We start from the raw sequence: 14,143 nt of genomic DNA on the forward strand, positions 1-14,143 counted from the left end.
AATTCCTCTGCTCAGGCTTTTCATGGCAGGAATATGTCCAGGCTACTTTGACTTTTCATGAAAGATCTGGTTGAACAGTGTATGTGGATGCCACCTGACAAATACCTGTCTTTTATTTTGTGAACTAACTAGGAAAACAGAATAAAATTAAAAGTACTGATCAAAACAACAGAAAATTTTCTTATCCCCAGTAATCTCAAAGTCTCTTCTATTCTCTTTACATAAACAGCGTTTAGATTCCCTACTCCATTGCAGAAACAGGCTGGGCTCATCGTTCAGTGTCATGAGTTAGGAATTCCCACAGCCTGCTGCAAGCATCTCATCACTAGTCTTGTTCATAGCCTGAGCTGCCAGCCCAGGGGTGGGCCTGCGTCTGGAAGATGCCTAAATGAGCTCGGATTCATGCTCACTCTCTAGAATGAATAGGGATTATAATTTGTGAATGTTTCTACCTGGTTAATAAATATTCATAAAAGGTAAGTATCCCTGTGTTCAAGGGTCCTTACCTATGTTTCAGGTGCCCAAGGACTGTTTAAAATTCTAGATAAGACTGATTTACACCGCAAAAGAGTACCAGAAGGTCAGAGAATCAGAACTCAAAATTGGAAACTATTCCAGTGGTCTGAACGCTGGGCTGCACAACCATAATACAGAGGCTGCCCTTGCTGAACAGCATTTGAACACCAGTCATCGTGTTTAAATTTTAAAAGGATGTTTCTGAGATAAACAGCTCTTTTTTCCCATGTCCATCCAACTTTTTAATATTTAACAAATTTGAATTTTTAAGACCAAATTGTACTCTTTTTTCTTTAATTTTACCTTACTGATATAATAGGTTCACTTAAAATTAGGCTAAATTCTTGGTTTGACCTTTAAACTCACATTGGGATATGTTAGGACTAAATCAAAATACAGGAGAGCACCTCTTGTGCTGTTTTGGGTAAGATGGGATTTTTATGACATGGTCAAATTCCATCATGTCAAATTCATGATTGTGTCACATTACAATTATAAACGATTTATTTCATAAATATCTATGGTGTTTATGTATTACAATAGTAAAAATAAAAATTAATTACTATCTAACAATAAGTGAAGAATATGACAGAATAGTCTTAAACACAACTGGCTCTCTGCAGTAAGGAAATATTAAGAATTTATTCCTTCTCTCGTGTTTTCAACAATTCATGTGGGAAACATTTGGAACTGATACTTGCTCACAGAAAACAGTGGATTGGGCAAAACAGTAGTTTGAATTTATGATGGTTACTTGGCATATGCAGAAGAGAGTAGATCAGAATTCTAAGTTTTGCTGTCACAAACAGCAAGAAAATAAAATATATCATTCCGTTTACTTACACATTAGTGGTAAAAATCCCATAGATCAAGTCCAGTTCTGGCAGGAAGAAAGTACTCTGAAGTTCATTATAGTAAAATGGAATTTCTCCAGGGCGAGAGCAGTTCAGACGAGCTTTCATGAAGGTAGTCCAGGTATCCTCCAGCACAAACTTGCCACCAATGTCATTTTTGCACACCCGAGCAGCACGAGAGAAAACTGTTTTCCCACAGTCATGTTCCACTGCATTTTCCCGGAAGAAGAAGTAGGTGAAGTTCCCAATGTCATAAGATGACACAAAATTTGGTTCTGAAAAAAATAGAAGGAAAGATCATTTATTGCCTTCTTGTGATACATGCACTTATACTAACATGGAAGTTGGATATATCTTCAAGCATTATATTTAAATAAACACACTTTTTAATATCCTTTAAAGATACGGCACCATGACATCTGAATAGGCCAGCTCATGTGCAGCTGGGATTATGAGATACATGATCATGGTGCACTGGAGTTGGCTGGGTAGAGATAATTTTTTTTCATAGTATCTAGCATGGTGTTTTGGATTTATGCTGGAAACAGTGCTGGTAATTCAGGGATGTTTTTGTTATTATTGAGCAGCACTCACACAGAGCCAAGGCCTTTTTCTTTCTCACATCACTCCACCAGCAAAAAAACCAGCCAAGCTGCCATCTGGGGTCAAACCACAACACGTGGCCTGACAGGATTTGCTCTAGGTGTTTATAGAATATGACTGTGTTGGGCAATCTTTATTCCACCATCAAAAGTGTCTAGGAGTTTTCATTCTTCACATAAGGACACAGTGAATTCTTACAACGCAATTGTCTTATCTTGTAACTCTGTTTCTGCTTTGCCACCACACTATTACTCCAGATTAGCAGGATAACCGGTGGTAATTGATGGTAGCTAAAAATGTGCTCAGAGGCTGTAATTAAGAGAAAAGAGAACTACACAAGAATATTTGATGGTAAGATAACTGCATTTCAACCCTATCTTGCTTAATGCTTTTGAGAGCATTACAGATTTCTTTTTTCTTTCTTTAAAAAAATGATTGAAAACTGATCAAAAAACCTGATGGTGATGAAGGAGAAATTAGAGAATATGTAAAAAATAATCTGGAAAGCAACAGATGGCAATTCTTCTTGAAAGAAAAGAAAAAAAGGAACAGTGGATACCACAGACAATAAACATGTGGTCCATTTCCTGTAAGGATTACTAGAACTGAAGAAAGTCCGTGACCTTAGGAGTGGCAGACAACTCGATAAGTTCTTTAAGGAAAGATAAATCTGATCCACAGATTTGTGAAGAAGAGCTCCACCTGTGCAAGGAACCATTTTAGAACACCAATACCTCTGAGAAACAAGAAAACTTTTGTTTCTTATTTCCAAATTTTATTCTGAAGTGAGAAAACAAAGAAACAAAAATGTTTTAAAAACATCTGTTGTGAGGAAGCACTTCAAATAAAATTAATAAGTTAACATTTTTTGACAGCACTATTGTATAGAAAAAAGGCTGCCATAATTTAATGTAAACATTTTATAGGAGTATCTCAAACCTATCAGAACTTTGGAGGGGCACTAGAAATGCAAGCAAGCTGGCACTGCCTCACAGCAGTCCAAATTGTTAGAAAACCCTTTTTCAAAGACAGACCAGACCCCAGCTAACGTGGCCTCTTGGGCTGCTTCCATCTCTGTCTGCTGTGCTGAGAGTTCCCAGGGCAGGTTTTTGGCAGCACTGATTATGAGCTGCCTCAGAGGTATGAAGCTCCGCAGACCCAATAGTGCTCTCACTCCTCCCTGTAACTTTCACTCTCTATTTTATGAAGTGCTTCCTTGAGAGCAGTCTGGAGTACACCACATTTTCTCCACATCCGGAGCTGCACAGGTATTTTGCTAGCAGATCACAACCCAACAATTTTAAAAACTAGGTGCCCTGAGCCTTCATAAGTTAGATACTATCAGTGCATTTGTGTCTTAAAAAAAAAAAGGAATAAAAACACAAAACAGTTGGATAGGACTTATGATACCATAAGAAATAAAATTACATTGACAATATACAAAGAACTAGATTTTTAGTTATGTTAACCCTACTAGAACCTTAAATCTTCACTCCGCATCTGTGTAAAACTTTCATTACAATAGGGATTTCCCTTCAAAGGCTTCAAAAGCTTCAAAAACCTACTGTGCAAATACTCAAAGTCAGGTTGATCCACCCACAAAAAACATTTTGTATGAACATTAAAAAAGGAGGCCCTGCCTTGCAATCAGGCCTGGAGATACTTCTCACTGGAGGCCCACTGATACAAAAAAGTCTCTACCATGGCACCACAGGATCTCACTGCAGAGTTAAAAAAACACTATTGGAAGCACTCAGCGTAAGGAATGATGAATTACAAAAATAAAACAAACTTCACAAACTATAGGAGTAAAAATAGTATGAAATGCATTCAGAATATATTCAGGGTTCTTGAAAATCCATGTCAAGCTTTCAAAAGGGTTTTTCAAAGTTGCACTGGTAATCATAATATATGTTTAAAAATACCTAGTATTCATATTTCATGGTTTCAAAACTGAGAAACAATATATACATCTGCAAACACCTACACTTTATTGATTATGAACTGATGAAATTATGACCTGCTGCTGAAACTTGTGAAAACTGCTTTAGTTTTCATTAAATGTAATAATCTCAGTGTTACCTCAGGGAATTCAATGGATATGGGAGGATTACTAGGTCAGACTTTGTTTATTTCATTCTCTCTTTGGGAAAAACGAACAGGGTCACTTCAAAACTTCAAAGGGAAAAGTAGGTTCTCAGCTAGGAAAAATCTTCTGTGTCCAAATACTGTGCTGTGAACTGCTATTTGTTTACATGGAGGCTTTACCATGTAAGTTTTTAATGTAGCAAATGAAGTGAATCGTGTTTCACGTTGACTTTGCAAATAGTTCTTGGAAGGGCAAACACATCTCATTTCTGATTTCTGATCACCACAACAAGTGCAAGGATTCTGGTATGTGACACAATACAGTTAGTACAAAAATGTCAACTTGTAATAATGTCACAAGTATTGTATACGACTTTAATAGGGGTTTTTATATACTCAATTTATGGACATTGTCAGGCTGACTAGACTTTCCCAAATTAAATGGAACCAGTGGAATCAGGAAAGCAAGACAATTACTTTGTCAACGTGACCCAAAAAATATCTCCAGTGTACATCACGAAGCAGTGCTACACAGAGCACAAGCCTAAGCACTGAAAGCACTGGGTGGCTAGTTAGTACTAGCCACTGGGCAAACACACTACTCTGCTCTTTCTGAAGTTTGCTTCCTCAGCACAAATCCTGGGAACCTCTACCATTTCCTTCATAAAGCTGTGACTGCCCAACAAGAATGTTTTCCCACAGACGCTTCTAAATTACTGCAAAAAAAGATAACCATATGAAGCCAAGACAGTGCTTCAACCAGAAATAATATGATTGTTTTTCTGGAAGGTGGAGAGAAACCTTCATTTTCTGTGGAGCACAGTAACTGTTCTTAATGTGAAAGCACTTTAAAGGAAGGCACAATGATTCCCTTTAGATTATTCTCCCTTTCCACCCACCAAAGGCGTCATGGATAAACTTACTTCCTGTGCCTTTTTTATTTAGTGGTGTGGATACAGTCTGAGTGGGTAAAAGGATGAAAGGAACTGTACAGGAATTTTTCTGTGGGTAGAAATGAGAATCAGGAGCCTAAAAGAGCTCCATGAGAGCACCTGGGTTAGTCTTGGCCTCTTCTTCCTGTCTGAACTTAGGAGCAAGGAAGTTTGCTTGTGCTCTTTAATCCATGTAACTTCACTTCTTCTGAAGCAATCTAACATGGCCTAATTTACATAGTTAGTGGATGGTACTGCTTCCAGAGTGAACCAAATGACAGGAAATCATCTAACTTTCTTTAAGGAGGTAACAGCAATTAACCTTAAGAATTTTAAGGTCCAAAGTATACTCTAAGCAAGTAAGAGCTGTGATTTCCACTGACTGTCCCTGTGAGATGTGACCACTCACGTCAGAAGTGGAAGGCATTCAAAGACCCAATCAGAAGTGAAATTAAACCCAGAAATGTTAAAAGAAAGCTAAAATATTATTTTTTTCCTGATTTAGACACAGATCAGATTATATATGTATATATGCACACAAAATAAGACACACATAAAGATGCATGAATACATAATATATTCAAGATCTTAGGAGTCTAGATACTGCTCTAAAATTGAATGACATCTCTCTGGAACTTGTTCACTTGTTCACTGACTTCACTAGATAAATGAATCACAGCATACTGTTGATCTCTAAAGACCCATTTCTTCCAAATAATTGTATCCAGCCAAATGCTTAATACCATTAAATTCTAGAAAGACGTATTTGAGGTTTTTGAGTAAGTTTCACATTTTGTCTAGGAGTGCTCTTCAAAAGGGACACTTAAAGTAATGGAAAGAATTTAAGCTTCAGATGTGCCAGTCTATATTATTTCTTTTCATCTTATTAGCATAATCAACAAAGTCCAGTTGCAATAGCATTCTGCCATCTCTGTATATTCATTAAGTGTATTCATTCAGTTGTGGCCCTTTGCAGCTGTTGGAAAAAAAAGTACAGACCTTGCATTCGGCTGATCAAGGCACTACTGCTCATGAAGGTTTAGAGACAAATTTTAATCACGGACTAAAAGTTTCCTACAGCATTAAATGTCTCAAAAGTGATACATAACTTGGGGTCATCACAGTTACATCCATCCTCAGGAGCTGAACTGTAAAATGTTAAGTCCTGTGTGAAACTGTTTGAAACGGTTTATTAATAGCTATTTTTCCTCTGTGTTTCACAATTACCTATGATGTGTGCTATAAATGTCAACCTGCCATAGAGTAGCTGGCTACCAATCTATTTTGACTATTTCCTTTGCAATGCCTTAGCTCTCCATGATTTCTTTTACATTCTTTTCCTTTTGCTAAATCAAAAATTTTATAGGTATGGAAGAGCAAGGACAGCAAAATACACTAAAACTGTGTATCCCGGACATTTTTTTTTCCAATCTTCTCTTATATTGCTGATAGATTTTATAATACAATTCAGCATAATCATAAAAGTGGATGCACTCATTACTTTTTTACTGATGTACTCTAATAAATTCTGAAATACAATTATTTCTTTTCTGAAAAATTGTTTTCAAATATGGTATTACAAAATTCCTTGCTTTATTTCCTGTTGTTTATTTCAAATAAATCTCCTTCATTTTCAAGGTAAAGTGTTTTTACATGGCATAATACTTTGCAATTTATGATATCATTTTGCTGATGCAAATTTGCCAGTGACAAACTTAGTCACAGAAGCCATTCTCTACTCTAACTTAATACTTACTGAAGCTCTTAAAAGTTACACCTGGAGTTCAGTGGATTTTGTCATCTATATTCACTGGATAGACACCTTGCAAAGCTGTGTATACAGGGGCAGGGGGACAAGGGTGAAAAATACATAGGAATCTCATTAATTCACTCAAACCCTCTAGAGATTTGGAGTATGGGGATCTATCAAAAGATCCATGGATGGTTGCTTAAAATTGAATCCAGAATTCAACATACACAGGAATCTAGTATTCTTTAATGAGATTTTGCCAACCACTCGTTATGGTATGGAAAGAAAACCCAATTATGATGGCTTACCCATTTCTCTCCAAATATTTTCACTGCCATTTTTTTTTCCTCTTCTCTGTTCTAGTTTTGCAGGGAGAGATATAATTAAATGACTTTGCCTGCAGACTTGTGCATTTGGTTTGCATGGCTAGGCTTTGGTAGCAGGGGGGGCTACAGGGGTGGGTTCTATGAGAAGCTGCCAGAAGCTTTCCCCATGTCCAGCCGTGCCAATCCCTGGCAGCTCCAACCAATGGACATGTCACTGGCCAAGGCTGGGGCAATTAGAAATGGTGGTAAGGCCTCTGTGATAACAGATTTAAGAAGGAAGAAGGGTTGTAGATGCATGGCTGGAAAAGCAGGGATGTGCACAATCCTGCTTTTAGCCTAAAGAATGAGTAGAAGTTGAAACGTCCTTGAACTGTTCTTTAGATGGGATAAGGATGAAGTAAAGTTTGGAGCAACAGCTGTAACAGGATGCTAGACAGGATGTGTTGACCATAAGTTGGAGAAGGTTCACAGCATCCAGCCTCGTGGACAGAGCTTCTGAACCAACCATGTATACTGCAAGGACGCGTGAACACTATGGTTTAACCAATGATGTTCACAGTTAGGTGCATGGTATGCTTAGCACAGTATAAATGTATGCCAAATAGCTGAATAAACGAGCAATATTTTTAACTCATATTGAGTGCTGTCTTGAGTCTGGCTGATCGCCGGCAACAAAGGGTTATTGCACAGCTGAAGTTGTGGCCACAGAAGAGAAGAATCAAAGCATGTGAGAGAAGCAGCCCTGCAAACATCAAGGTCAGTGCAGAAGGAGGTACAGGAGGTGCTCCAGGTGCCAGAGCTGAGATTCCTCTCCAGCTGGAGGTGAAGACTGTGGTGAAGCAGCTGTGCCCCTGCAGCCCATGGAGTTCCACAGGGATGCAGAAATCCACCTCCAGCCTGTGGAAGAGCCCCGTGCCAGAGCAGGTGGATACCTGAGAGGAGGCTGTGACCCTCCAGGTAGAAGGCCCATGGAAAGAGGGGCCCATGCTTGAGCAGCCTGTCCTTGAAGGGCCACACCCTGTGGAACAGTGGCCCACACTACAGCAATTTGGGGAGGACTGTTACTTGTGGGGTGGACTCACAGTGGAGAAGTTCATGGAGAACTGTCTCCCATGGGAGGGACCCCATGGTGCAGCAGGGAAATGACTCCTCTCCCTGAGCAGACAAAGAAGCTGCAGGTGATGAGTTGACCACAATCCATATTCCCTGCCTCCCTGCACTGATGGGTAAGAGATAGAGCTAGGAAGGAGGGAGGCATGGAGGGGGAGGTGGAGGGTTTTAAGGTTTTAGTTTACTTATCCTGCTCTGATTTTGTTAGCAATAAATTCAGTTCATATCTCTAATTTGAGCCTTTTTAGCCCATTATGATATTTGGTGATGATTTCTCTCCATTTTTATCTCAACTCATGAACCCCTCATTATATTTTCTCTCCCCCATCCAGCTGTGGAGAATAGTTACACAGAGACTTTGTTGGTGAGTGCCTGGAATACAGACAGCATCAAACCATTACAACCTGCTCCTATTTTCCTTTTTCTTTTTCCTTCTTTTTTTTTTCATAACAAAAAGGAAATCAATTTCATAATCATCCTCTTCCCCCTTCACTTTATAGCTTAGTACGTCTGCAATTGAAATTCCATCCAATACTTTTGTCACAGGGTCACACAGAATCACAGAATGAGACAGGTTAGAAGGGTCATCTGATCTAACCTCCCTGCTCAAGTCAGGTCATCCTGAAGTTTATTGGACAGAATTGTGTCCACACTGTTCTTGAATATCCCCAATGAATGAAATCCCACAACATCTCTGCGCAGTGTGTTCCAGTGTGCATTTACTCATAAAGACATTATTCCTCATATCCAGGTAACCTTTCAGTCCCCTCATTTCTTTGATAAATGCTGGTTTTCATGTGTTCATGTTCCCTGAAATTTGAAAATTTCCACCTTCCCCTGACTGAGATGCATTTCAGTCCTAAGTTCTTTCATTCTCTCTGGGTCACTGAGTATCACGGTTCTGTGCATTAATGAGGCTCACACTCCTGTTGTGCCTCTCCTCAGCTGGGGACAGATGACCTGCTTGCAGAAGTGTCCTCCTTCCTCATTCAGCCTCTCTGACTGGCACCTGACAAAAGCAGGCTAGATGAGATATAAAAGAACAGGTTCTGTCCTCAATAGCCTCCTAGTCTTTATTAAATGTTAGGTGGACTTTACTGTTTTACCTAGAATAGATAAGAAGTAAAAATATCCTAACTCCATGGGTAGTGCTTCTTGTCGACCATTTCAAACCAAGTAAGGAAATGCTACAAAGGTGTTTTGTAATAACTTAGTCTGGCACTGGAAAAAGGAAGTCAGGGCAGGCACCTCCACCTCACACCAACTTCATGCTCTCCTACTCTGTCACTGCCATCGGGGGGAAGATTAGAAAACCAGCAGGTATTTATCTCCTATTTTAAGATACTGGCAAAAATGATGATACACACAAAAGAAAAGAACCAACCTTATGGTGGCACAACCAAAGAAATGTAATTATTTATCTTCTCATAAAATAAGCAAAACTGGTAGAATATGCTTTGCATATTTTCAGTCAGGTCTCTTATCTGAAAGAGTACATTGCTCATTCAAGCACACGCTGGTTTTGAGTTACATGAAATATTACATAATAAAGAAAAGCTTGCACTAGGCAATTACAAGGCTTTTCATTAAAACCCAGAAAAATGAAAGGATAACACTGAACTATTATAGCTATTTCCATTAATCCTTAAAAACAAAATTGAAAGAATTAATTTTTCTTCTTAGATCATAAATTCTCTCTACACATCCTACTAGCAGCAAAAATTATAAGAGTCTGCTAACAAACAGGCATTGATTCAGAGCTGTATAAACCCCACTAACCAAAACACCTTTGTAAGAATTTTACTCTTACTATTACTTGTGAAGATTAAAAGTATCTGCTCTAGATTAATAACCTTTTTATTAGTGTTTTAAAGAAAGTGATCTCAGAAGAACGACTTCAGTAAGAGTATCTAATAGCCAAATGCCTAGGACAGCAAGAGGAAAAATAGTAATATTATGTATACCAGTAAAGCAGAACAATCCAAACACTCATCTCCTCAGATGGAAAAGCTTCTAATTTGGAAGAGATTTTATTTTATTTTACTTTATTTTATTTTATTTTATTTTATTTTATTTTATTTTATTTTATTTTATTTTATTTTATTTTATTTTATTTTATTTTATTTTATTTTATTTTATTTTATTTTATTTTATTTTATTGTTACATCTGATGTAGAATTACATTTTAATCGTCTATAGTCTGCCCACAGATGAAATGTTGCGACATTTAGAACACAGTTTTTAGTTATTTAGTATGTTCCAATAGCATCTATCACTGCATGTCAAGGGTAAAGAAAACAGCTGTAATCATTTCAAAATAGTTGGAGACCCATGCAATTGCAAGGAAAGGCATTAGACAAATTATGAAACCAAATGTTGTAGTGTTTCTTTGAGTGATGAAACAGACAGGGATTTCCTTTCCTTATTTTTTTAATGTTTTGCCCTTTTATTGGCTGAGGAATGCAAACAGATATTATAGACTAAGGCAAACTTTCACAGTGAGGTATCAGATCACATTTAATGATTTAAGAGGTGTATTAAAAGGAGAAATACCTTTACTAACTGGAAATGTTGGGCTACAGAAAAGGTTTCAAAGTTTAAACAGTGAAGGCTTTTCCTTGCCAATCCGGACACACTGCAACTGTGGACTGCAAATATAGCTATTACATTTACTTCTGTTCTCTAGAGCAAACTATGACAAATTCTGTCCCTGATGCACTTTGCAGATCAACTCTACAGTAAAGACTAATTAGAAGCATACTACATCAACTCCAGATATGACTTTAACATTGTTACTCAGAGCTTAAAGACACCGAAACAGACAGCATGCCAGCTTAATGAAAGATTAATTTATTTTTTATCACTTAATAATGTCCAAAGCAGACTGCTAAGGCAGACTGTTCTTATGAAACACTACAAGGGAAATTTTAAGACATTCCAGAAACATGCTGCCCTTTGCTGACCTGAGCAGCTGGCTGAAGCTCAGGGTCTTGCTGAGTGCTTTGATCAGAAGATACCAGTGGGAGAGATGTGTGCTTTAGACATAATCCTCAGCGTGTGCTCTATCACCTCAAATCGTTTCTCTTAAGCACAGAAACACTCGAGCATGGGTTCAGAGAGAAAGAGAGGGTACACAGAAGAACAGCACACCTTGCAGAGTAAATTACTGGTAAGCAGTCTTTCCACTTTCTTCATCTGTTTGTGCTCATATACATATTCATGTGAGTAACTCCAGGCAATACATTTTCCTTTACATGGGAAAAGACAAGGCCAAAATATGACATCATGAGAAGGAGAGTTGGGCTCTCTATTTCACATTTTCAGGCTTACTATCCTGCAGCCAGCTGGGCCACAGGATGGGGAGGGAGCTGCGGGGTGTACAGCCCTCTTTAACTCCTCGGGGTGATTGTGTTCCCTTTGAGAACAGTGACAGAGGTGCCAAGTACCCACAGGGTTGGCAAGAGGGTCTGTCTCTCCCTGCGTTGTCACTTTGTGAGCAGCTGGACTGAGGTAAGTGCTCAGGTGAGACCACTACAGTAGCCTGGTGTGTCAGTGGCATCCAGTCATGGAGATGTGCAGAATTTCTGCATGGTTACAGCTGTGGTCAAAAACCTGCTCTTTGCCTTTGGGCCAGCTGCATTTGATGTTGTCTACAGGAGCACCAGGAAGACAGAAATAGCATAGATAAACAGAACATCAGTATTTTTTTCTAGAAGCAGAGGGAAGGTCTGAAGTAAAAAAAAAGTGTAACCAGTGATCTTATTCAGTGATCTTCAAGAGCTGAATAGATTACTACTGTAAATCTTAAAAGATATTAAGTTCAATAAGTATCACCAGATGTATCTTTCCTCCATCAAGAAAGGTGGTTTGACTGTGCATACTCCAAAATTTTCCAGAATAGGAAAAACTTTAAGGAAGTGTGTAGATACCTGTAGCATTTGGTGAACAGTCCTTTCTGCCAACAAAAAATTTTAAACCAGACAAAATTCATGGAGTCAAATCCTGAAGCATGTTTTCTAGTAGGTGAACAAACAGTATGTTCAGAGAGAGTCAAAGATGGCTCCACAATAACTAGCTCCAGTCAGAAATAGGGTTTCTGTGTTAGCAGTGTTGCTGTGCTGTCCATCTAACTTTCTGGATTTGTGCCTGTTCAAAATCTTTGTGCTTCACATTAATTTTCCTTTTCCCCTTCAGTTATATTCTCTCAGCATACTTCTGTAGCTTAATTTAACACATACGCTGAATAATTCATACTTCTAACTGAACTAACCAACTCTTTGTCCCCCCCATGAGTGTTGAGTGCATCAAGAAAATGGTAATTCAGAGATGAAATTTCCCCGATTTCTCCATGATCTTTGAATGTTAAGCAGCTGATCAGAATGATGCTCAGTAAATAGCTGCTAACTCTATTGGTGTGGATTGCTTCCAGGCCTACCAAGCCCCCAGGAGAAGGCAGAATCTGGTAACAAATACATGACTGGCTGAACCAGAACAAATGGGGAACTCAGGTAAACAACATAAATGTGTTTTCTTTGTGAAATCTGTGGTTCCAGAAGCTGAAATCACATCATGGTAAGATGGGATCTCACCCGAGCCACCATCACACATCAGCTCCATTTTCCCCTCCCACACTGTATCTCATTGTTCCTGTGTTTACAGGCCTACTGACAAGTAAGATTGGGAACAATTTTTCTCCTGTGATGAAGATTCAGAGCTTTTCCAGTAAAGATCCTGCACCAAAAGGTGCAGTGAACACCAAGAGCAGACTGCCTAGGCACACAGGCATGTCCTTTTTGCCTGACTGATGCTATTGAAGCTCTCCGAATTTGCTGTGCTAGCCACTAAAGTCAACAATGTCTTTATTGCATAGCAATAAAGCACAAATCAAGACAATCAGCTGTGTTCCAGAGTACAACCATCACCCCCAGAGACGATTTGATTTGGTCCAACATAATTTACAGAGCAAAAAATTTAAGTGAGAAAATACAGGGTGCTTCCGAGGAAAACTTTGAACTGGAAACACTGACAGACACATGCACGTGAACACCTCAAATGAGGCTGAATTACAGCAACTGTGAGCTACTGCTGCATAACAGGTATTGACTAGGGAGCTTCCATTCCAGTTGATGCCTTACTTTTCTTGCAGGACTATTGATCTGTGTTACTTTCTCAGTGAAAGGAGCAAAATCTTCCCTTCAATCCAAGCTCTGAAAAACTAATGTAGTTTCTTGGCACTGACTCATAAAAGCATGCAAATTGACATAAAAGCAGATGAATCCCCAACTAAAGCAGATGAATCCTCCACTTTCCTTTAATACAGATAACTGGGCTGCTTTCAGTCTTCTACTGGACTTTATCTGGCTCCAATTACAAAACTCATCTTGTTCTTCCTCCCCAAAGATAAAAGCTACAGTTCCCTGGTAACTTAATTATAAACAGTTTTGAGTCAGGAGAATGAACTCTTAACAGAGAATGTATAAGTACATCTGAAGCTTTTAATAGACAAAATGTGAATACAGTGAATATCATTAATTAGAGAAGCCTAGTGCGAATTTTAGCATGCTTTTGGCATAAAAGGATCCAGTTAAGCTGCAAATTCTGTGTGAAGACTTTTTCCCCTTTAACAAAAACACACAGATGTGGCACAGCAATTAGTTCCAATACCAAGCTGAGTGGACAAAGTGTGCTTGAACAGGGATAGATACATAAAATGAGTTCATTTTTCCCTTCACTTCTTTTGCACTGCTATAATTCTGTTATCTTCCACACAATTTAAGACTTTTTTCTATTGTTGTTAATTAACATTCTAAAATCATCCAACCTTTAGAAAAGGTCACAAATTTCTGTGAGCTACCTCTGGTGGGTTCACTGTTCAAATAAAATATGCCCATTGTATAAGCACAATTCAGCATTCACATTATATGAGCACTGATATATTCAAAATAAAATCTGTTACTTGCAGCT

The 14,143-nt window shown here is 38.5% G+C and overlaps 1 protein-coding gene across 6 annotated transcripts in view; it reads right to left on the reverse strand.

Moving 5' to 3' along the window:
* Window positions 1–14,143, reverse strand: part of SEMA5A (semaphorin 5A) — a 320,792-nt gene that overhangs the window by 125,824 nt on the left and 180,825 nt on the right. For all 6 annotated transcript variants that reach the window (XM_063399787.1, XM_063399779.1, XM_063399792.1 and 3 more), the window contains one exon: window positions 1,360–1,645. In XM_063399787.1, the coding sequence (XP_063255857.1) occupies window positions 1,360–1,645 (286 nt within the window). The remainder of the gene's footprint in view (window positions 1–1,359; window positions 1,646–14,143) is intronic.

The sequence above is a fragment of the Prinia subflava genome, chromosome 1 (genome assembly GCF_021018805.1).
Source record: "Prinia subflava isolate CZ2003 ecotype Zambia chromosome 1, Cam_Psub_1.2, whole genome shotgun sequence".
Classification (NCBI taxonomy): Eukaryota; Metazoa; Chordata; class Aves; order Passeriformes; family Cisticolidae; genus Prinia; species Prinia subflava.